The sequence below is a fragment of the Pipistrellus kuhlii genome, unplaced genomic scaffold (assembly GCF_014108245.1).
Source record: "Pipistrellus kuhlii isolate mPipKuh1 unplaced genomic scaffold, mPipKuh1.p scaffold_m20_p_10, whole genome shotgun sequence".
Classification (NCBI taxonomy): Eukaryota; Metazoa; Chordata; class Mammalia; order Chiroptera; family Vespertilionidae; genus Pipistrellus; species Pipistrellus kuhlii.
This window is the reverse complement of record NW_023425405.1, coordinates 51,867,212-51,891,042: the sequence shown is the minus strand read 5'-3', so window position 1 is coordinate 51,891,042 and position 23,831 is coordinate 51,867,212. Positions and strand designations below refer to the sequence as shown.

General features: G+C 47.2%; 1 protein-coding gene across 1 annotated transcript in view; it reads left to right on the top strand.

Annotated features, from left to right (window-relative positions):
* Positions 1–674: 674 nt before the first annotated feature.
* The window catches only part of LAMB1 (laminin subunit beta 1), a 65,272-nt gene continuing 42,115 nt past the window's right edge, over positions 675–23,831 (top strand). Inside the window, exons 1-12 of the mRNA XM_036429749.2 lie at positions 675–784; positions 928–1,040; positions 2,187–2,362; positions 4,947–5,082; positions 8,334–8,407; positions 13,964–14,152; positions 14,243–14,306; positions 18,354–18,556; positions 20,519–20,639; positions 22,367–22,555; positions 22,814–22,993; positions 23,130–23,242. Coding sequence (XP_036285642.2) covers positions 690–784; positions 928–1,040; positions 2,187–2,362; positions 4,947–5,082; positions 8,334–8,407; positions 13,964–14,152; positions 14,243–14,306; positions 18,354–18,556; positions 20,519–20,639; positions 22,367–22,555; positions 22,814–22,993; positions 23,130–23,242 — 1,653 coding nt within the window. The 5' untranslated portion in view covers positions 675–689. The remainder of the gene's footprint in view (positions 785–927; positions 1,041–2,186; positions 2,363–4,946; positions 5,083–8,333; positions 8,408–13,963; positions 14,153–14,242; positions 14,307–18,353; positions 18,557–20,518; positions 20,640–22,366; positions 22,556–22,813; positions 22,994–23,129; positions 23,243–23,831) is intronic.

The window sequence follows — 23,831 nt, the reverse complement described above, 5'->3', positions numbered from 1 at the left end:
TCCAGCTCCGTGGCTGAGTCGCCCCTGTCCAGGTGGGATGGGTAAAGGCGTCGCTTAACCACAGTGTCCTTGGAGAAACGATCTGAATTAGAGCCACCATCTAGGTGTAAGGAAGGGGCGCATTTTAAAAAGCCGAGTCCGACGGGTGGCCACCTGGGCAGGTCCTGGGTACATGCGTGCGCACAGGCGGCATAGAGAAGGGCAGTGTCCTTCCCTCCCACGAAGGCAGAGATCCCGCCGGGCCCAGGCTCCGTGATACCCACACCGGACGGCTCTCCTCCTCCTCAGGAGTTAGCCTGACAAGAGGACCCTTACTAAAGCTTTCCCACCCGCCTTTCCCCAAAGCTCTGTGCAAGGGTTAGTAGCCTTGGGCATCTTTTAGTGACTCACTCCTTACCAATGCAAATTGCACAAGTGCCCCGGAGGTCCCGACCACCTCTCCTCCCCTCCCCTGCCCTCCACCCCCACCCCCACCCCCGAGCCTGGCGACCTGAACACCCCCCCTCCCGGGCCACCACCTCCCGGGCACCCCTTGCGCACCGCTGGGGGCGCACGGCCGGTGACAGCCCCGCACAGGGGACGGGGAGGGACCTAATCCTGCAGGCGCGTCCCTTAAAACAAAAGCGCCCCCGGAGGGTGGGACCTCACCCCCTCGCTGCCCGCCCCCTCCGCCGGCTCTCCAATCGCGCATGAGCGGCGGCGCCTCCCCGGCCTCCCAGCGCCAAACTTCCCAATTCCCTTCTTTGGCTCCGGCCGGCCGCCCGGACAGCCTCCGCTCCGCCGGGTGAGCTCCGCTGAGTGGCCGCGGCTCCCCTCCCCACCCGCTCCCCTCCCGCCGCCCGCTTCCGCGGGAGAGGCAGGAAATGGAAGGGCCCCTCTGCTCTCTCTGAACATTTGCTCTCTCTCCCCCCCTCGACCTCTCCATAGAGGAACCCGGGAACGCGGGCAGGCGGCTCGGCGATCGCTCCTCCGCCGCCGGGCGCCCTCGGCTCACGGCACGGACATGGGGCCGCTCCAGGTGCTCGCTCTCGGCGCCTTAGGTAACGCCGAGGGAACGGTGGGGGAAGGGGCGGGCTTGGAGGCGGGGGACCCCATGGCCGTGTGACCCAGCTTCGAGGGCGCCCGGGGGGTCGGGAGAGGGGCTGGGGTGGACACTGTCCCGGGTGAAATGCCAGCGCCCTCGGTGGCGGCTACCGACGGCGCGCGAGGATCATCGCGGACCCGCATCCCCGGGGCTCCGAGTCCAGGGCTGCGGCCCCCGGGGCCGGGGCTGCGGCTCCCGGGGCCGCTGCGCCGGGCTTTCCACCTTGGGCGCACCCCCGCCGGGGCTGTCCGCCGCGGGGCAGGCTCCCGGGGGTGGAAGGGGCAGCCGCGGAGGGAGGGCTCCCCGGGAACCCCTGGCCCAGGAACGCGCCCCAGCTGAGCGCAGGCTTCATCCGGGAGCAGATCGGGGCCATGTGGCTTCAATTACCAGCGCTGCCCGCCCCCGGAGGGCGCCAGAAACAGCTGGACCCGCGCTTCCCGAGAATGGCGAAAAGCCTCCGGGATGGTCCGCTCGCCCCTGGCTCCGGGGAAGCGGGGGTCCCCCGAGAGCCCACCGCCTCGCCCCTCCAACCAGGCGTCTTTGCGCATGCACGAGCACTCATGCACACACATGAACACACACTCATGCACACACTCTTCCATGACCCCACGATCACAGATTCCCGCGCGCGCATACACGCGCACTCACTGCGAGGATGCCGGGGTCACCACGTGCACGCGGGTTCACACACACACACACACACACACACTCACTCACACTCACACTCACTCTCCAGCGCGGATGCCCGCTCCTCTGTGCCTAAGTCCTGTCACATCGACGTGATGGGTTTGCACACCTATCTTTCTGTGCCCGGGGCAGATCGGGGTGGGCGCGATGCCCTTGGCTGCAGGACAAACCTGGGGTCCTGTGTGTGTGTGTGTGTGTGTGTGTGTGTGTGTGTTTGTGTGTTTTACGACTCCTCCTCCTCCAAGTCCCTGCCTGCCTTCCCCACACTCACCTCGCCATTGTCTCTCTCCTATGCATTCTGCTTTCTTCTAAACCTCTCCCCCGGCCCTTGCTTGTTCCTTTTGCTCCGGCTTGCTGCCTCCTCCGAATCCCTCACCCCACCTCGCCACCCCTCCCTCTGCCCCTTCCTCCGCAGCGGTGTTCGGGGTCCGAGTGCGAGCCCAGGAGCCGGAGTTCAGCTACGGCTGCGCGGAGGGCAGCTGCTACCCGGCCACCGGCGACCTGCTCATCGGCAGAGCGCAGAAGCTTTCGGTGACCTCGACGTGCGGGCTGCACACCCCGGAGCCTTACTGCATCGTGAGCCACCTCCAGGTGAGGGCGGAGGGGGAGCCCGCGGCTCGCCCTGCGCGCACCCCCTCCGGGCCAGACCAAAGGGGCAGGCCCTGGGGGCGCCACATCCTGCCAGCCATCCAGATAGGAAACCCGGCCAGCCAGGGAGGCCCCGGATTCGGCTGGGAGCTCACCCTGGAGCCCATCTCAGTTTGCACAGTTGCATCCGCCAAACATTTCCTGCCGCCGCCGCCGCCGCCGCTGCCGGTAGGCACAGGCGTTCTAGGAAGGCAGAGAGAGTCTCAGACAGCCCGGCTCCTGCCCGCGCCCTACACCCAGGGGTTCCAGGAGGAAGGGAGTGCTTTCATCTTTCCCCTTTGGAACATGTGTGTAAAAAGTGGTTTACCCTCCTTCTTTTATTTCTTCTTCTTCCTCTTTTTTTTTTTTTTTTTTAAATGAGTACTGATTTTGGATTTTTCCCCCCACACCTTGCACCTGGATGAAGTATATTTCAGACCTTGAGGTCTCTTCAATCTTCAATCATCGGACCTGTTTTCCTCACCTCATTTGGTGCTGTTCTCCCTCCTATATTAGATATCAGGTTCAGATGCTTTCTTTTTCAAAATGCGCTGGTTGCCATGGTACCATGAGGACCCAAGTGAAATTTCGGGGTGTTCTCTGTTTCTAAAAATACAACCAGATTTTAGGTGTCAGAAGTCACATTTTTACAAAATCAAAAACGGAGTTCAAAGAAGACAAAATGTAAACTATCCAGAATGAGAATCCCTTTCCTGGATTTTTAAGAAGGAGGTTTGATGATATCTTTGGTCTCTGGAGCAAGCAGAAAGTTAGTCTCGCAGGTGGGGCCAGTTCCAAGTCAATTGCTCTAATTTTGGTCGCTCCGCACCAGTACACCTAGCAGCAGGACAGAGGGTAGTATGCCTTACGCCTAGATTCCTTATGCTGGAGTCACCTTTCCCTAGCAGGAGGAGAGCCGGCTCTGGAGACCTGATAAATTAAACCAAAGGAATGTGCTAAAGTGGATTCCACGCGTTTGCTTCCAGGTTTATGCGGAGATGTCTAGACTGCTTCCTCCTGATTAAAAGGGAGACTATAATTAACCTTTTTGTAAGTTCTGGTAATTGTTCTTGAGTATTAATGTCCTTGACTACAAGTTAATGAAGGCAGATGTTACGTTTTCTATTATTGGCATATGAATCTTACTAAAATCGTGTGCCAGCATTTATCTCGGAGGCCTGGACTTCCTGTAAATGAATCAATCTCCTTCTGAAACCAGCTCTGACCAGAAGGAAAATTGGACCATTTGTGTTAAAAGCAAGTCGTGCTGGACTTTCTGGTTCACATGACCACCCAAGCAATGGTGGAGGGCTCTCCACATCTCAGGAACTAAAAGGAGAGACTGGGCGTGCCCTTTTTTTCAGGCATGTAGAGGGTGTAAAATTAAATGAGTCAGGAAGCTCCTGTGTTTCGTTCAGGGTGACCGCTGCTCTTATAATAACCTTACTCTTTGTAAGTTCATTAATGCATCTTGCCAGGCTCTCAATCCTTTTGGGAGGAAGGAGATACATTGTAGAAGTACAGTCAGCTGATACTGGCCTCATAGGAACATTACCCGTGCGTAAATGTTGTAAGGTGTGTGTGGGTGTCTATAGATTTCAGTCTGGGCATCATTTTCAGATTTAAGGTTAATTTGCATTTCAGAAAACTTAAGAGAGCAGAGCTCTGTGTGGAAAAGGGAACCATGAAGTTTGGCTCTTTATGATTTGCCATGCTGGAGGACAAAGAGAGTTCTTTGAACTTTGCTGATCCAATGCCAGCGTGGCTGTGGCCCCCATTTTAGGGAGAAGGGAAATGAGAAGAGAGCAGTTCGAAGCTACTCTAAAACCTAAAGTGTGTCTCACTTCCAGTCCAGGTTCACGTTGGTCTTTGAGTTGGGAGCACAGTTTATGGTGCTCCCAGCACAATAGGGCAGCCTGGCACCCCCTTCCCAGATATCCCGAGAAGCTGGTAGTCTGCAGGCCACCACACTGGTCCACAGCTTGGGCAGAGCAGAAGCTAAGAAATCTTATTCTGTAGTTCCCAAAGGCTCTTAAGTGCATCTTCTAGTACTTGGTTTCTACCTTAACATAGGTTTTAGAAAATCAGGCCAAATGAATTGTATGTCTTCCCCTCTCCCCCCTTTTTCATTTTCAGTTTGCTTTATGTCAGCAAAAATTCTCTGGGACCTCTTCTGCATTTTCCTTGAAGAGTAAGCTCCTCTAGCTATTTACTGAGATTAGACCTTAAGTCTAGAAATTTCATTTTAATTGCATTAATAGCTGGTGGAAACAATGCTTTCTTTTACTTTTGACCTTGAATTTGCAATAGAGGAGGAAATTTGCGGAGAATTTCATACTCGGTAAATTAAAGTGAAAGGCAAGTGGTATGTCATTTAAGTAATTTTGGCACATTCATTTTCCTTGAAGTTAGCAGGTTTGATTTTTGTATTTGGGCTTGATTTTTATTGTGTCTCTGAGAGAGAGAGAGAGAGAGAGAAAGAGAGAGAGAGAGAGAGAGAGAGAATGAGAATTGTTTCCTAAACTCATGAAACTCACTTTGCTTTCAGGAGGACAAAAAATGCTTCATTTGCAATTCGCAAGATCCTTATCATGAGACCCTGAATCCTGACAGTCATCTCATTGAAAATGTGGTCACTACATTTGCTCCAAACCGCCTTAAGATTTGGTGGCAATCTGAAAATGGTATGTGGTTGGTGTGGGAACAAGTTTGTGGAATGTGATTGAAAGGGGCTTGCAGACTCCTGGGTGTTTATAATTATAGGATGGCTCCACTGGCCTGTGATCACGGCCTTTGACAGATTTACTGCCCGAAGCACTAACTTCTCATGCACTTCCTACCAGAAAGCAGTCTTTCATGCTAGACCAAGGAATTCCGCAGCCCTCATTCTGAGGGGCCTTTGGGGCGTGTGTGCAGGTGCTGAGGAGGGCGTGGGAAGGCCCTGTACTACCTCAGGCCCTTCTTCCACAAAAATGCAGCGTCTTTATTTTGATCAATCCCAAAGGAAAGGGCAGAATGTGCCCCCATCACCATCACCACCTTCCTTCTATCGAAAGAAAGCTTAATAATAGTCATATAAATAAGCACTAGATGTGGTTTTTCAAAGACTCGGTCGACATGAATATACCCAAGTCATTTTCCCCAGTGAGCGTGTCCCTTTCAATCCTTCGTTCCTTTTGGATTTTGGTTTAATAACTTCATCAACTATAATGTTACTATTGCTATGGAATCAAGCCAAAATTAGTTTTGCATTTGTTTCAAGCTTGACTGTGAACTTTGGGGAATAGAGGTAGAGTTATGATGTTCATAATTCACCATGATTTTATCATTAGATTTTTTAAAAAATTATGAGAAAGGGCTTTCAGAAATGAACCTGAGCCTGAGCCTGGCCATAGGAAGCATGGACACTACTAGATCTCATTATTATATGCCCTACACCTGAGGAGTTTTTGGATGCTGGCAGTTTTTCATCATTCTGTAAAGAAAACCTCCTAGTAGACTTCCTCATCATAGACTATAAAATCCCACCTGCTTTCTAGAAGATAGTTGGTTTCTGAGGAGGTTGGCTATTCACTGGTTGGCCTTAGGACTTCTTTGGCCACTATTTTGAAATAGTGGCCCTCAGAGAGCATGTATCAGCCAGAGCCTTCTTACTTCTGATAGGAGATCAATGTGAAAGAGAAGTTTCTGTAAATCTGTTTCTTAATTACAAAGGACTTCTGGACTAGCAAAAGCTTATGAATAGACTATGAGCATTTCCTGGCTGCTCACATTCTTCCAGTGAAATGGAAAGATAAAGGAAGGATGCCTGAGTGTTAGAATCAGGACCCTTCCCACTTTAGGTGATAGATAGTAAAGTAGTTCATCAACGTTAGCCAAGGTCTCCTTTGCTAACTAACATTTCATCTGAAGGGAAATGCCCAGAACGGGTGCTATCGTTCTAGAGGAGGGGTTTTTCTTGGTAACATCAGGCGTTTAACATTTTCTACAATTTTTAATTTGTGTGGCAAGAGAGACCAAATGCCAGAAAGAAGGTGTTTTTTTTTTGTTTTTTTTTTCAATTGGATTTCTCTGTCACTCTGACACAAGATTAGATGATAGGAGACTGATGGAGCTTGGTCTTTAGAAAGCCAGACCGATCGGTACTGATCCCTGTCATCTCTCCGTTGTCTGATAGTTCACAGTTAAGGCCTTTCTTTGTAAACCTGATTTTATCTGTCTTCCGTGTGTTTTGTTCAAAATGAGCTTTACATGAAGGCATTCGATGATCAGTTCTCAGGCATAGCCGTAGGCTTGGCATGTACAACTACTTTTAACTTACCCTCCCTGGTGATCCACTCCTGGTCTGACAGAAGTCACATGCACTGTGGAAGAGGACCTTGTTTCTTTTCTCCATGGATTTTTCTTCCCAGATTAAAGAACAACAACAACCCTGCAGTGCTTTATTAGGCTATAAATCTAAACTGGAATGTGCTTTTAGGCCACACATTGCAGCCCATGGTCTTAGGCTGCAGCAATGGCACCAGTCTTGTTTGTATTTATATTATTTCGTTATCTCTTCGTTTTGAACAAATAGTGCAAGTTTTTAAAAGCCTGGGAGAGGAGAGACATGTGGTCACTTGGCTAACATTTCATCTGAAAGGAAATGTCCAGAACAGGTTTACAATGTGGTTCTTTTTAAGAATGCAGATAAAGTGAGTCACTATAATTTTTTTTTTTTTTAGCATTCCAGCTAACTCGTGGGCATCCCACTGGCCACTTTCCCCTCCCCCCCAATTGACAGGATAGGTTTTCAGCATGAGAGTTTATTTCAAAAGCCCCACTGGTTTCCTGAAAATACACCAGCCAGTGACATGATTCGTTCTGACACATTCCTGTCTTCTTGCATTTGCTAGGAAGGCTTCTCTTGCTCTGGAAGGCGGACCCCCAACGCTCTCTGAAGTGTAGGAAAAGTGGAAAGGTCTCCTTCTCCAAACGGGCAGGGTCCCAGGGCTGGGCTGGCAGGTGTTTTCCATCTCTGGAATTCCAGTGGCCTCTCAGTGTGTGAAAGCCGCTCTGATGGACCCTCAGGGCCTGGTGCAAAGGCGCCTGTGTTTGTGCAGGCTCTCCCCTGGAAAGGGGAGCCGTTAGTATTTGTCCGGGCTCGTTTGTTTATTGGCTGACCCTTAGCCTCTTTGGCATTGTTTTTCGGTTGTGGAGATGCATCCAAAGCCTTTTCCATCAGGGCCCGGTTTTCTAAATTGGAGTATGACTAACGTACGTGGTAGATTCCTTTCTTGTCCTTGCTGCTACGTAGAGAAAAAAGAGCATTTGTGTTTCTTCTGAGGGAGGATTGTGCCCTGGCGCGTTAGACTGCAAGCCCCGTCCCTGCTGTGCACAGGAAGGGCCCCTCTCCTTCCCCTCGGAGAGCCTCTGGGCTTAGAGGGGTGGGAAGATGTCTCCTTGATGCAGCAGGAGGCACCCTGCCAGCTGCCTCATTCCCGGGAGCAGATTCCACAAGCTGAGCTCCAGAAGTGTATGTGGGAGACTCAGGATCCTCGGACTTGGGCTTTACAACCTGATTTTTCTTAAAAATACTTTTCTTTCTTTCTTTTTTTATTTCAGAGAGGAAGGGAGAGGGAGAAAGAGGTAGAAACATCAATGATGAGAGAGAACCTTTGGTCAGCTGCCTCCTGCATGCCTCCTACTAGGGCATGTGCCCTGACTGGGAATCGAACCATGAGCTCCTCCTGGTTCATAGGTTGATGCTCAACCACTGAACCACTGAGCCACGGCAGCTGGGCAGGGAGAGGCTTATTGTCGTCCTATCTGCACCTTCCGGTTAAGATAGAAGGCAAAGAGGCTTTCTCTGAGGAGCATAAAGATAACTTAACGGTCTCAGCTGCTCACAGATGTGCTTGTTGACTGTTTCCTTTTTATTTAAAAATATCTATAGGTGTGGAAAATGTAACCATCCAACTGGACTTGGAAGCAGAATTCCATTTTACTCATCTCATAATGACCTTCAAGGTAAGGAATCCATAACTTTCTCACAAATGATATGTGAGAACACGGTATAACCCCCTTTCAAAACAGATGTCTGCTGCGAATTGACCTACATGGGCACTTAACTATGATTGCTGCTATAAACTGGGATATGGAACAGGTTTTTAAACACGGGCATGAATAACTATGCTTAATAATCTACACAGCAAGAAGTAGGGAAAGCCACTATTCCATGGTACTTCTAATTAGGCATCTTTTTATTTCCCAACGGAGAGAGGCAGCTCGGACTCTCCCAACCACAATGAAACATCTGGAGAGTCACTCCCTGGCCGCCTGTGTTGATGATTTAATGCTGAGTTTGGTAACTGGAAAGGAAGTGTATTATCTTTCGTTTCCAAGGTTTTGCAGAATCTGTGGGAACAGCGTACAGTTTCTTATGAAATGCGCACGCCTTCTTAAATGCGAACTTTCTCATTCTTTTTCTTCTCGAGATGTAAAATGACTCCGGGACCAGGGAAAGCCTCTGTACAAAGTCCCTTTGTTTCCTCGTCAGCAGCTGCCTGGAAAGGACAGACTTCGCATGGCCGAGAGTACATGTTGGTTCACACAAAACCCATAACGTACTTATTACTTCTCAGATCAAAATCCCTTGTGAATAGTTTTCCGTTGGGGTTGGGGGCCTTATCTGTGCCCTCTCAGATTCGGAGAAGGTGCCAGGGTAGATTTTCCATGTGGGCAGACGGCCATGAAAGTCTCACTTGTGTCCTCCGCTGGAGCCTGGGAGGGAGGCGGGGGCAGGGGTGGATGAGAAGGTCAGCATGTGACCCGGAGGGACTGGGCTGCCGAGTCCCTGCTGTCACTGCTGCCGGCTTACACGGTGACACCTGATACCCAGAGGTGGGAGGGCTTCCACCAAACACCTTCTTCTCTCCTCCTGGTCCCTTCACGGACCACACACTCAACCTGGTGGTGAGAATGCACACTCAGCTACGCATGAGGGGCTTGCCTTCATGTTATGTGACACCTGAATATACTCAGTCATCTTTACTAAGGTTCATCTGTTACTTTGCAAAGGGCTTCTGTTTCCAAACATGAGATGTTTTTTTATCTAAAAGTCCTTGGGGCACATATTCTATAGTTGGGTCCACGTTGTCAGACTTCGGTTTATGAGCGAGAACTCATTCTTTTGGTTCTAGCTCATGTGTGAACAGCAACTTCTATGGGGTTGGCCAGACTTGGGGGTGAGTCCCCATTCTGCCCCTTCCTGGCATGTGTGGGCAGAGCTTTCTTTGGCTTCCCCTTTGGTAAAATGGAACAACAACACCTATGTTATGGGGTTGTGTGACATACCCGTCTGTTCTGGTTAGAGGGGTATCTTGTTACCTGGGTCCATCATGAGGATACGATCATTTTTATATATGCTAATGCCTGGCACATAATTGCTCTACAAATACTGATAAGTGAATAAGTGAATGAAACCAACCATTTTGTGTTTGTGAGAAACTGGTCCAGGCTTCATGGGATTTTGAAAAAAAATATTTTAAATTGATTTTTAGAGAGAACGGAAGAGAGATGGAGAAAGAGAGAGAAGTATTGATGTGAGAGTGAAACATCAAGCAGCTGCCTCCTGCACAACCTCTACTGAAGATGGAGACTTGAAACCGGGCATGTGCCCTGACCAGGAATCCAACTGGTACCCTTTCAGTGCATGGGCTGATGCCCAACCCACTGAGCCACCCCGGCCAGGGCTTTATAAAGATAGAGGAGTTACTGCCCACCCAGAGCTTCCAGGTTTCTAGGGGAGAAACATACTTACAAATAACTTATAGTACAAGACAGAATATGCCAACTGCCATAGCTCAACTAGCAGAAGCACAGATCATGTACATTAGGCTGGAGGCGTGGGAGAGTAACTTGAGCCTGGTAGAGGAGAGAAAGCTTCGTGGGGAGAGGACTGGGGCCGTCCTGGACCCGGGCCAGGAGGAATGTGCAGGATTTCAGTGGGAGGAGGTGGAAGCAGAGCCCTCCTGGGCAGAGGAAATAGTCTAAGAACACAGCTCGGCTGGTGGGACTCTCCTGGCAAGGCTTGTTTAGCACGTACAGTGTAGGTCTGCCTTGGGTCATGAGGGGAGGAAGGGAAGTGAGATGACAGAAGGACCTTGACTTCTTGCTGAGGAATGTGAACTTTGTAGGAAATAGGGAACAATTGACCAGGAATGGAGGCCTGTATTCCAGGGAAGGGAGTCCAGCAAAAATGGCAGAGGAGAGTCTGGGACAACATTGGGGGCTTCTTGTTGAGGTCAGTGTTAAAAGAAGGGCTGACTTCGAAGGGGTCCAACTGACTCAGGTAGGAGGGGGCCGCCTCCTGCAGCCCAGTCGTCGGGAAGCATTATGGGAAGCTTTTCCTGATCACACATATCTCCTGCCTCTGAGAATCATCGCCCAGAGGTGGAGCCTGCTTTCTAAGAAAGCCAGTTGGACCCCGTAGAATCAGAGGTCAATCAAACCATGTCTTGGAGAAAGACGAGCTGAGCAGTGGAAGGAAAGGGGGAAGGAAAGGGATGAATCAAAGATTCCTCGGATGTCGAAGCTGAGTAGCTAGAGGGTAGTGACACAGTTGACAATGGTGAGGACAGGAAGGGGGTGAGGAGGAAGGAGACACGTCACCCTTCATCGTGTTTGTCATGGAGATGGCTGGTTGCTAAGCAGATTGCGTGTGCTCGGTGCGGCTTTGCCTATTGCCAAATGTCTCCAAACTCGCACCCCTAGTATGAATTCAGAGACAACTGCAGCAGTGTGAGGCCTGAAGAGGTGAGCGGCTAAGCAGAGTGTGGGAAGGCTTCCATTCTGCATGTAAAATGTGGTGTTCTTGTTTCCAGCAGCTTCTTAACTCCACAGGAAATTGGGTAATCCGTCGGTGGCCCTTTGGGACGCAGAAATTTCCAGAAGGGAGGGAGAAGGAAGCCTCGCCAGGACGGGCTGTGAGGCTTTCCCCCTCTGTTCCCTTGAGACACAGACATCAGGCTGGTCTGTCCCCAAGCATCACCACCCAGGAGCTGTTCTCTGGGGAGTGTGTTCAGGTTCCGTTAGCCATTGGGGTTTCCCTTTTTACTTTAAAATTCTAATAAGGTATCATTTTTAAAAAAAATATTCCTGAATAAGTTAAAAAAAAAAAAAAAAAAGGACTTGAACAACTGGTAGTTGAATAAATCGAAGACTCTGTCAAAATGTGACCTTCATTATCATACACTTGTCTCCTTTTATCCGTGGAAAAGACCATCCGGATTAAGAAAGGCAAGAGGAGGTCTGGGACTGTATGTTTAGTTGTCACCCAGATTTTAATTCTTTCCGGCATTGGTTTTAATTCAGAAGTGTCTGTTTATAAGGTCCACTTCACTTTTTTGATCTTCCTCCATTGGAATCTGAGTTCACGTCCCAAAATGCATTTACGCTGTTCATCAGTGTTGAAGCCGTGGCCAACTTTAAATGCTCATTCCAATTCATCTCTAATCTCCAGTTAACCTTATTCACCACATACCCCCAACCTCTGTCCTGCCTCAGTTTCCGGATTTTTATCTTCTTGTTCCTTCTTTGACATCTATTTCCAGCCTTCTATTATGCTGTTAGTTACTGAGGCAAAGAGATAGGTTTGGTCTTCATTCAGCTTGGATTTGAATCTAAGCTCTGCCGATAGCTAGCAAGTCAGTTGATATCTCTGAGCCTCAGTTTCCTCATCTGTAAGACAAATGTGTTGTGAGGCCAAAGTAGTTCCCCAGGGCTGCCATCCAAAGTACCACACACTGGGTGGCTTAGACCAGCCATCACCAACCAGTGGTCCATGGACTACTCACTGGTGGTCTGTGAGGTTTGAAAGGTTGGCGACCATTATCTTAGGCAATAGTCCCAGGTCAAGGTGTCAGCAGAGTTGGTTTCTTCTCTGGCCTTTTCTTTCCTTGACTTACAGATGGTTGTCTTCTCCTTGTGTCTGCACATGGTCTTCCCTCTCTGTGTGTCTGTAGCCTAATTTATTATAAGAACACCAGTCGTGATGGATTAAGGCCCACTGTAATGGCCTCATTTCATTTCACTTATCCCTTTAAAGACGCCTACCTCCAAGTACAGTCACAGTCTGAGGTCCTGGGGGTTAGGTCTTCAACATAAGAATTTTGGGAAGACACAATTCAGTCCATACCAGAATGTTAAATGAAATAAAGTTCAAGGCACTACTCTCCTTCCTTGATAGCCCTTTGCTGATGCATTTTCCTGGAGCTTCTGCTGGCTCTTTTATCTTGCCCATTTTTTTGTGTGGTTTTTTTTTTTTGTTTTGTTTTTTGTTTTTAGAGGGAGAGAGAAATATTAACAGCTGCCCCCTTCATGTTTTTCCTTCCCCTTCCCCCTGTACCCCCCTCCCAGCATTGAGCCTGAAACCAGGCATGTGCCCTGACCAGGAATTCAACCAGCGCCCTTTTGGTGCACAGGAAAACCAACTGAGCAACACTGGCTAGGGCTTACCCATTGCTTTGTGGGGAGAAATTATTTATCTGGAAGTTTTAAATATTGTAATGTATACAGTGTTTCCCAAATCCGTGTTTTAAGCTCCATCCTCACAGCTGTGTCCCAGACAACTGTTTACAATTGTCCAGTGGGTGTCACTGGAAAAGGTTCCAGAACTTTTCATCACCCCAAATAGAAACTACCCATTAAGCATTAACTCCTTAGTGACCCCTCCCTACAACCCCTGGAAACCTCTAACCTATTTCTCTGTACTTGCCTATTCAAGACATTTCATGTAAGTGAAATATTTGTTCTTTTGTGCCTGGCTTATTTCACTTACTATAATGTTCTCAAGGCTCGTTTGTGCTGTAGGAAATACCAGAATTTCAGTCCTTTTTATAGCCGAATAATATTCCATTGTATGTATATAGTTTTTATTCATTCATTTGTTGATGGACATTTGAGTTGTTTCTACTTTCTGGCTATTGTGAAAAATGCTGCTATGAACATTCATGTACAAATGAGTTCCTGTTTCAGTTCTTTTGGGTGTATAGCTTGGAGTGGATTCCCCAGATTCCTGAATTAGTAATTCCTTCCTCTTGTTTTCCCAAAGCACACCACATGGGACTCTGCTGTGGTATTGGTGTATTATGTTGTAAATGATTTATATCCATATTGATAGCTCATGGGACTGTCTACAGCATGTAGACCAGTATGTGGTTCATGACACAGTTGCTGAATAATTAAATGAAAAACTGAAAGAAGCAGCCCTCACACTAACCAGTCATCTTAGGGGCCTGGTGACTAAATGTATCAAAACTTGTCGGCTATGAAGGCCTGTTTGTAATCAGCTTCTAAAGAGGAACAGCTTATTTGTCTTGGGTAGGGTGGGAGAAAGTGCAAAATTTCGAGGCTAGACACTTTCCTTGCAAGAAGAGGTTCTGCAGGACAGCTTGAAGTAGTTGAAATCCAGCTCTTGTCTGCAGTGCCAACCACAAGCATTCATGGTTGTGGCACACAGCTGAGTGTTATTTCCATTTGAGATTAAAAAAAATAAACTCCAATGAGCCTTTCCCCGGCCTTTAGACATTCCGCCCAGCGGCTATGCTGATAGAGCGATCATCGGACTTCGGGAAGACCTGGGGCGTGTACAGATACTTCGCTTACGACTGTGAGAGCTCCTTTCCCGGCATTTCAACGGGCCCCATGAAGAACGTTGATGATATAATTTGTGATTCCCGGTATTCTGACATTGAGCCCTCAACAGAAGGAGAGGTGCGTTTGCCGTTTTTCTACTACATTCTACTTGCAAATCTAGTTTTTGATCATTGCAGAAATACCAACGACTCTTCTCTCTATTTTCAGGTGATATTTCGTGCTTTAGATCCTGCTTTCAAAATAGATGACCCGTATAGTCCAAGGATACAGAGTAAGCTTGTTTTCAAATAAAGTTTGATGGAAAATAGCAATCATGGAAGAACTCTTAGGCAGAGCACTGCTACCCAGAATCTAAATATTCAGTGCTAAATCCACCCTCTTCGTTCCTTTTTTTTTTTTTCCTCTGCAAAACCCTACTAGAAACTCTCAAAATTTGCAGTAATCAAAGTCCTCGTTGATGGGTAATACATTTTGATAAGAGAAAAAGATTTATATCAGAATACTCAAGCGGTTATGCTTGTCTGCTTGTCATAATACCTTATTTTGCTCAGTATAATATAAGTATATGTGTGTATAAGTACAAACACACACACACACACACACACACTAAGCTGTTGTAACAAAGTATCCCCCAAAAATACAGTGGCTCAAGTAAATGGAAGATTATTTCTCTCTGACAAAATCACCCAGAGGGATTCTCAGAGAAGAGGCTCACTACAAAAAAAGACAGACTGACACCCAGTTAAATCTGACTTGCAGATAAAAAATAAGATAGTTTTTTAGCATAACTATGCCCTATGTAATATTTGTGATTAGTACAAGTATACCCCATAGTATAACTATGTCCCATGTGATATTTGGGACATGTTATACTAAAAAATGATGGTTTATCTGAAATTCAGTTTAAAATATATTTTTATTGATTTTTTACAGAGAGGAAGGGAGAGATATAGAGAGCTAGAAACGTCGATGAGAGAGAAACATCGACCAGCTGCCTCTTGCACACCCCCTACCGGGGATGTGCCCGCAACCAATGTACATGCCCTTGACTGGAATCGAACCTGGGACCTTTCAGTCCACAGACCGATGCTCTACCACTGAGCCAAACCGGTTTCGGCTGAAATTCAGTTTAACTGAGCATCTTTAATGCTAAATCTGCAACCCTAGCCAGTAGGTCACCCAGGTTCCCTGCTTCCTTCTGTCTTATTCTATTTGTCCACATAGTTAGAACTGAACCAACGGCTTTGTCCCATCCTGTGAGAGGGGGAGAAATGAAGGGCATGTGACAAGAAGCTATTATCACTCTGTTCTCATCCCATTGGCCACAACTGGTCACATGGCTACACTGCAGGTTACACTGCAGAACAACTGTAGCCAGATGGCCATGCGCTCTCACTTTTGACTAGGGCTCTTATGTCAAAGGAAGAAAAAAAAAAAATAATGAATGAAATCAGAAGTCTTAGCCATGTTCATTATGTTCAATAAGGTGAGGGTTGTATTTCCATTTTTTTAATGTATATTTTTATTATAATTCCTCCCAGAGGAAGGGAGAAGAAGAGGGAGAGGGAGAGAAACATCAATGATGAGAGAGAATCATTGACTGACTGCCTCCTGCATGTCCCCCACTGGGGTTTGAGCCTGCAACCCGGGCATGTGCCCTTGACTGGAATCGAACCCAGGACCCTTCAGTCTGCAGGCCGACGCTCTATCCACTGAGCCAAACTGGCTGGGGCTGTATTTCCATTTTACAGTTGAGTAAACAAGCTCAGAGAGAGAGGTGACATTAAATAATGTCAGATCCTAAAGCCCTAAGGTAGGACTCTCAGTTCAGAGCTCTCTGCAGCATTCAATAGCCATGCTTACGATTTTTTCAGAATTACCTTTAGATCTTTTTGGGAGGCAGAATATGCACTGATTACAAGAATGGGCTTTGAAGTCAGACAGATTTGGGTTTCAATCCCAGTGCCAGCATATTACAGCTTTGTGACCTGGGGCAAGTCCTTTGTTTAAAACTTTTTAAAGCCTCTGTTTTGTTTTGTTTTCATTTGTAAATAGAGAGAGTAATATTGATCTTAGGGCTGTTGGGAGGGAAAACGGAGTTCACGAGTATAAATCACCACCAACACGCCTGACGCATAGAAAGTATGCAGTGCGTTGAAACTGCTTTGCTGCTGCTATTGCTGTCAGCTGTGGCGTAGGTCCTGTGTGGACCGGGTCAGCGTGAAAGGGTGAGGCTCTCCCTCCTGCTGAGCTGCATGCAGGCAGGTGGCGGGGGCAGAGCAGTCCTATCTCCCAGCTGGGCATGGCCCTGCTTTACCACGGCCTTGCCCCACAGAACCCCCAGCCTGAAGCACGAGGAGAGGAGTGGAAGAAGTCCAGGGAAATTGCCAGGCTGTTTCCCCACTTCACTTAATTTCACATGTGGCCCAGACTGTCTGTGATCTGCAATTTGCTCTTTCATTCTGTGGTCAAACACATAGTTAGTGGCACGTCCAGCCCTGAGCTATTTCTGAGTGAGCTCTGCGAGGCCTGCCTTCCCTGCCCTCCAATTCCAGCTGCGAGAAATGTCTGCCCGGGCTCCTGTGACCCCTCACCCCCACCTCCTTTTTAGGTGAAACTTGTGGGACTTGGTGAATGTGCTGCCAGTATAATTCTGTTGACTTCTGTTTTTAAGTGGCATCAGAAAATCTATTTCTGTGTCGAAGACGCATCTGTTTTAGCTGTTCATGCTTTGGATTTACTTTGTAATCAAGGGAACAATAGCTCTTTGGTTGTTTCTGTTGTTGAGACCTTTGAGACTCACTTCACGAGTGATTTCTGCCTCTTGGAACAGCAGTCAGCGCGGGCCTCGGTTGCTGTTAAATACGGAGGGAGAGCGGTGGGGGGGAGGGGGTGTATTTGCTCTTCAGAGGGCTTCCACCAAGATCAGTTCAAGGGTCTCTAAATACTCCAGCTGCTCTTCACGTTGGCTGTTTGGCCTCGACAATGGGCGCTTGTGCTCCGTCCTCGGCAGGAGCATTTGTGCAGGAGGAAATGCTGGCATTCATAAATTCCACTCGTTCTCTCTGTGTAGTTTTTGATTTTACAAAGAGTCCAACTTCAATGCATGGAGTCATGGATTTTCTCGTTCAGCCCAGGGCTCTTTCTATCGTCTCTATTGTGAGCTATGCATATAAGTACTTAAAATTGTACTCGGGCTTTGAAAGTATTGGCTGTGCTGGGCCGAGTCCCTGTTGCCTTGTGTTGTGAATTATGAGGCTGGGGGAAAATAAGGCTGGATCAGCAGAAATGAAAGGAACGCTCAGGAGCAGCTCCAGGCTGCAGAGCTCAGTGGGAGGGCAGATGGAACAGTCCATCTTGTGGGGTCCGCTGTAGCAAGAGCAACTTAGTAATTAATGAGAAAGCTCCGATCAGAAGATGGAATGGAATGGCTCCTGGTTTGTAAAGTTACTGTAGAATGTATCTGGCAGCCCAGCTCCTATAATCAGCATAGATCTATAGACCCAGGAAAAAGAAGATAAGATAAGAGAAATTGAGAAAAAAAAATAATTTGCCCCACCATGCTAACACTAAGCTCCTTTATCCTTCTGCCACTGTATTTTATTGGTAATTATTTTGGCAAGTGTGTATTGTACAACTAGGACAAAGAAAGTTAAATCATCATGTTGCTTCAAAACTTGGTTCAGATATTCTGGAGTGTGGTTATCCTATAGTGTGAAATCTATGTTAGTACCTTGGAATACATCTAAATGGTGGGAAATTTCAATATTAGTATTTACCTCTCCAAAAATAAACACAGAAATACAGAGTAGGGGAAAAGCAGGTTTACAGCTGGGAGTATGCAGAACACAGAGTTTATACTTGTGTTATTATTTATTTGTGTTATTTTCTATATGAACTACTGTCAGCCTACTTTTGCCCCACCCTGTATGTTCCTTTCTAACTGTCTTACACTGAAGTTCATGAGAATTTGGGGTGCTTTGATAAACCCTTTCCCGTCTGCATGGAATTTTCTGCTTTCTGACAGTCCTGCCATCATAGTCATAAATGTCTCCGCTCTTCCATTCTGCACACAAATCCGTCACAGAGTACACGTTCTCATTACACTAATGGGAAGGCTGTAGCCTTTTTGTCTCCCAGAGACTGTCCCATTATGTTAAACTTGACTCTATGACCATCCAGATCAGACAAGGAGGGTAAGCTTGACAACAAGCCATTTTAGTGTGTCATACCTTTCGGTAAAGAGAAAAGATGTGTGCCTACAAAAGAAACCTTGCTTGTTTGATCCGACTTTTCATCTCCTTGGTGGCCTCTGTAGATCTCTTAAAAATCACCAACCTGAGAATCAAGTTTGTGAAGCTGCATACTCTGGGAGACAACCTTTTGGATTCCAGAATGGAAATCCGGGAGAAGTACTACTATGCCGTCTATGACATGGTGGTTCGAGGCAATTGCTTCTGCTACGGCCACGCCAGCGAGTGTGCTCCGGTGGACGGAGTTGACGAGGAGGTGGAGGGAATGGTAAGCAAACGCTCCATGCGGCTTTCTTCTTACTAGTACACAGGCGGATCTGAGGAAAGTGGAAGCTGGACTTACCATGAGCCTTTCGTATTTTCTAGGGGTTTTATTTTTCCAGACTTAGATGAGGCCTTTGCAGGGCAGCTGCTTTTCCCTTTGCCGACTTTCTTGGGCTATGAGGGTGTAAGGATGGCTCATAGATACAGCATTCATTTTTTGAGATTGTTCCTATGGGATGATACTACAGTAGATATTTCAATCAGCAAATATTGAAACATTCTCTAAATAGCAGTACATCTTCCTGGGGAGGTTAAAAATCGCAAGCATTCCAGTCTCTATGGAAGGCAGAAATCGATCCCCGTCCAAAGAAATTGGAAATTTGGACCCAGAACCACAGAGTATCATTTAGGAATAAAATGGACTCTGTTTCTTTATATCTTCTAGTTTCATCTTTTCCCTGTGCTCCTAAATTATGTACTTTTAAAAACTGAGGATTTGCAAAATGGATTTAAGATAGAGTATTTTACCGGTTTTCTAAGTGCAATGATAATTCTTGTAGACCCATAGGATGTTAAAGCCAGACAGGATTTATTAAACCAACTGTCCTTATTACAGAAGACTGGGGGTTGAGTTTGCCAGAGGGCTTAAGTAAGTATGTGACAGATGGAACCTCGGGCCTCCGTACCTGCAGAAGGCCGGGCCTTGGCGGCTTGCTATTTGCCTTCTCAAAGCTCGTTCGTTCCCATCGAAGAAGGTGCAGGGTTGAGTGCATTTAACTGTCTAAAACTCGCCTTCCCTTTACTCTAGTGAGAAGTGATTGCATCAAGTTGACTTTTTAACAGAGCCTGAAGGGAGGATTTATCCTAATCTTGTTTCGACATCAGAGAACCCTGTCAAGATCATATTTACTTTCACTGTAGCGTTCTGGGTGTGTCGCTAATGTCTCGCAGTCATGTCGCTGCCATGCCTCTCGCAGCGCATTGGACTGTTTATTCAGAAACTGTAGAGTCCTGTGGTGTGTACTTTGGAGCGATTTTTCAAGTCTCTGTGAAACCACCTTGTAATGACACGATGTTAGTCTTCTGCTAACTGCATTCCTGTCAAAGTGGGTGCGGGGTGGACCTGTCTGTCCTGTTCCCGAATTCCATTCCGCAGAGACTGGTGTTCAGGTGAGAGGCCCGCATACATGCACGTTGGGTAGGTGGGAAGGACTCGTGATTTATGTGCCTCGGGGTCTTTCGTGTGCAAAACAGAGCATCGTGGGCCCTCGTAAAGTGAAATAGTGTGCATGTTTTCCTGAGATTTTCTAATTCCTTTCTTAAAAGGAAAAGAAAAATAAATGTAAAAGGAAGAATGTAAAATAATGGGTTGAAAAAAATTTTAATTGCTGTGCCAGAAGTAAAAAGCAAAGCAAGCGCCCTGGAATGGGTTCGCCCCGAGAGAGGGGCCCGTAAAAAAAATAAATAAATAAAATAAAATAAATTAAAAAAAAAGCAAAGCAAGTAAACAAATATCTTTTATATGGCTTATGTGGTAAAACTTGCAGTAATGTGAGTGGTTCCCAAGTGGTGTGTATAATTTAGTTCTCCGTTATAACTTTTGTTGATTTCTATCAATACATTTTTTAACTAATAAGTAACTAGTTTTTTTGGGTTTTTTGGTTTTTAAAATATTCTTAAGTTATTATTTTCATTCACCTGGCTTTTTTCCATTGATAGTGTAATAAAATAGGTATTGAGTTCCCATTATATAGTAGGAACAGTTCCTAGAGATGTGTGCTATAGCCATCAACAAAATAGATGGAACTCACTGTGGGGAGGAACCAAATGAAAGCAAACCCTCCCTGTGGTACAGGAGAGCTTAGAATTGGTGTGAAAAGGGGTTTATATTTTCCACTGACCGTGGAAAAGTCTAGCCGTTGGCATACCTTTTACTCTGCTCTTTCCTGTTTTTACAACTTTCAAGGTTCATGGCCACTGCATGTGCAGGCATAATACCAAGGGCTTGAACTGTGAACTGTGCATGGATTTCTACCACGACTTACCATGGAGACCAGCTGAAGGTCGAAACAGCCATGCCTGTAAAAGTAAGTCTGAGCCAGAGGGACATTTTGAGTCGATTCAGACACCAGTATCCATCTTTTGGTAAGAAATAAGATGATATAGTACACTATTTTGAAAAAAAAAGAGAAATTTACTGCCCTTTTCCCAGCTTTATCCTGATACTCTTAGGAAACCAATATTCACACAAATTAATAAATTACTGTTTACTGAGCAGCACCTATGTGTTTAGCAAATTGAGTAGAAGATGATGATGTTGTCCCTGACACGGTACCTGTTTCGAAGGCAAGATGCCCAGGAGAGAAAAATGAAAGAAAAATATGGCCTGGTAGATTATGGTTGGGCTATGGCAGTGGTCGGCAAACTCATTAGTCAACAGAGCCAAATATCAACAGGACAATGATTGAAATTTCTTTGGAAAGTCAAATTTTTTTTAAACTTAAACTTCTAATCATGCCAGTTCTTCAAAATAGAGTTGCCCAGGCCGTGGTATTTTGTGGAAGAGCCACACTCAAGGGGCCAAAGAGCCGCATGTGGCTTTCGAGCCGTAGTTTGCCAACCACTGGGCTATGGAGTAGACTGTTTGGCCTTGTTTCCTTACCAGCCCAGCTGCAGCCTCTGTTTTTCCCCCCCTGCCAGTGGGATTCTCTGGGCAGCACCACCACCCTGCTAACCCCACACGCAGTGATTCCCATATGCTGTCCTCCCCTCTAGAGTGTGTCTGCCTCTACCCCCACTGAGACTGGCTGTCCTAGAAGTTCAGAGAGCAGTGAGGGCTGGAGTGGTCAAGGTTTTGTTAGTAACACACCCCAGCTGTCCTTGGGAGAACAGCTAAGATTGTTTAGATAAAGAGAAGAAGGGGGAGGGGAAGGTGGGAGGGAGTTAAGATAAGGAAAACAACGTGGCAGCACCAGGCCCCAGGGACATCTGGTGACCACCACGGCATCTGGGCTGGGAAATGATTCCGAGGTTTAATTCAGCCGGTGTATCCAGGGCGACATTCTGCTGGGCACTGGGCATCCATCAGCGGATGAGACACAGTGTCTGTCTCCAGGACAAGCTGGGTGACGAGGAGAGAATGTAAAGCCCCAGGAGGGCCACAATGAGTGAATCCTCACTGCGAGATGATAAGAGGGATCCACGTGGGTTGTTGATCGAGACCGTGAGAAGGTCATGATTAAAGCTGGCTTGGACCAGGATGACTGCCGAGGAGGCTAGAGGAGGAACAGACTGCCTTGAAGCCGACCTTAGTTCTCACCGAAGAGCCTGGCCTGGTGTGGAGGAGGGAGAGGGAGGAAGGGGATCAGGCCTTCAGACCACGCGCCTCAAAGCTGGCAGCCCACGCAGGCTGGGCCAGGAACACGATGCCTAGAAAATCCTCTAGGGTGCTTGACAGCTTCCCATCCCACCGCGAGTGGGACCCAGAGGGGTCCTCCCTGCAGTGACAGCCTTCCTGCCAAGCAGCTTCCGCGGGCACTTTCCCCCAAAGGTTTCCAACGCTGTGTAGCCCATTGCCTTCCAAGGAGGGCAGGTTGTTGAGTTTCTTTCCTAAAGTCCGCCCCTGGAAGGTCCCAGCAGGATACGGGATGTCAGGGGACGCGTCGGCGGGGATGTCCTTTTCACCACAGGGCCTCCTTGCTCATTGCTGTTTTGCCTGAACGTCATCCCTTGTTTCCAGAATGAGCTTCCTTCCTGCCACCCCCCTTGGTGAGCAGACTTCGGGGCTTTACTTGACCTTGGTCTTGTCGCGCAGAGTGTAACTGCAATGAACACTCCAACTCGTGCCACTTCGACATGGCAGTCTACCTGGCCACGGGGAACGTCAGCGGGGGAGTGTGCGACGACTGTCAGCACAACACCATGGGCCGCAGCTGCGAGCAGTGCAAGCCGTTCTACTACCAGCACCCGGAGAGAGACGTCCGCGACCCCAACTTCTGTGAACGTAAGAGGGCACGGGGCACCAGGTGGGGCCTATGGGACTCAGTTTGCACAGTCTGGTGGTCACCATCCTTCTGCAGGAGCCCATAGCGTGGGCATTAGACTCAGCTTTATTTTATCTGCTGTATAGGATGCCAGGGGTGGGGTTTTCTTGGCAGTAAGGCCTTCTTTCGTCTATTTTTATGGCATTTGAAAGACGAAGGGAATATATGTATTTATACAAACACACGTGGTGTAACCTGGTGCTTTTCGTTCTTGCTAGAATGTACCTGTGACCCAGCCGGCTCTCAGAATGAGGGGATCTGTGACAGTTACACTGATTTCTCTGCTGGTCTCATTGCTGGTCAGTGTCGGTGTAAAGTATACGTGGAAGGAGAACATTGTGATATGTGCAAAGAAGGCTTCTATGGCTTAAGCGCCGAAGACCCATATGGTTGCAAATGTAAGTACATTCGTTTAAAAGCTTGGGAGCTCTCATGTGTGCAGAAGTCCCAGACTCCTTTGCAATTCTAAATCCAGACTCCTGCTTCGGACTCGCTTGGTTTATGTTTCTTTGCTTCGTTTTATCTTCAATAAAGCTTGTGCTTGCAATCCTCTGGGAACAATCCCTGGCGCGAATCCTTGCGACTCTGAGAGTGGTTACTGCTACTGTAAGCGTCTGGTGATGGGACAGCATTGTGACCAGTGTGTGGTAGGTAAACCCTCATTGCATTGGGTGGGTAGTTTGTGAATATGGCATGTTTACATAGAGAATGCTTTTCCCTATTGTAGATTCTATCATCACCCTTATATGTAAATGTTAAAAGATATGAGTAAAGCCCTGACTGGTAGATACTTCACAGAAGAGGAATTATTAAGGAATAATTTTTTTTTAATCCTCACCCGAGGAACATCAATGTGAGAGATACATCGACTAAGGAATAATTTTAACAAGCTATTCACCATCACTCTTGGAATTGTAAAAGAAAACCTCAACGAAATGCCATTTTTGCAGATAAAACTAATAAAAGTTTTTTAAAAAATGGGAATGCTGACTAATGCAGACAAAACAAGGGGCTGCTAATAGAAATGCAAATTGGCTCATAATTTTTGAAAAATTGGGGCTAAGTATCTGTAGCCTGTAGAAATGCACATATTTTTTGACCCGTAATCATTTCTGGGTATTGAATTAGAGCCAGGCGTCTTCAAACTACGGCCCTTGGGCCACATGCGGCCCGCAGAGGAGTCTGATCCGGCCCGCCAGGTTTTTTGGGCAGTGAGCGCAGCCTGAGGTGGTACAG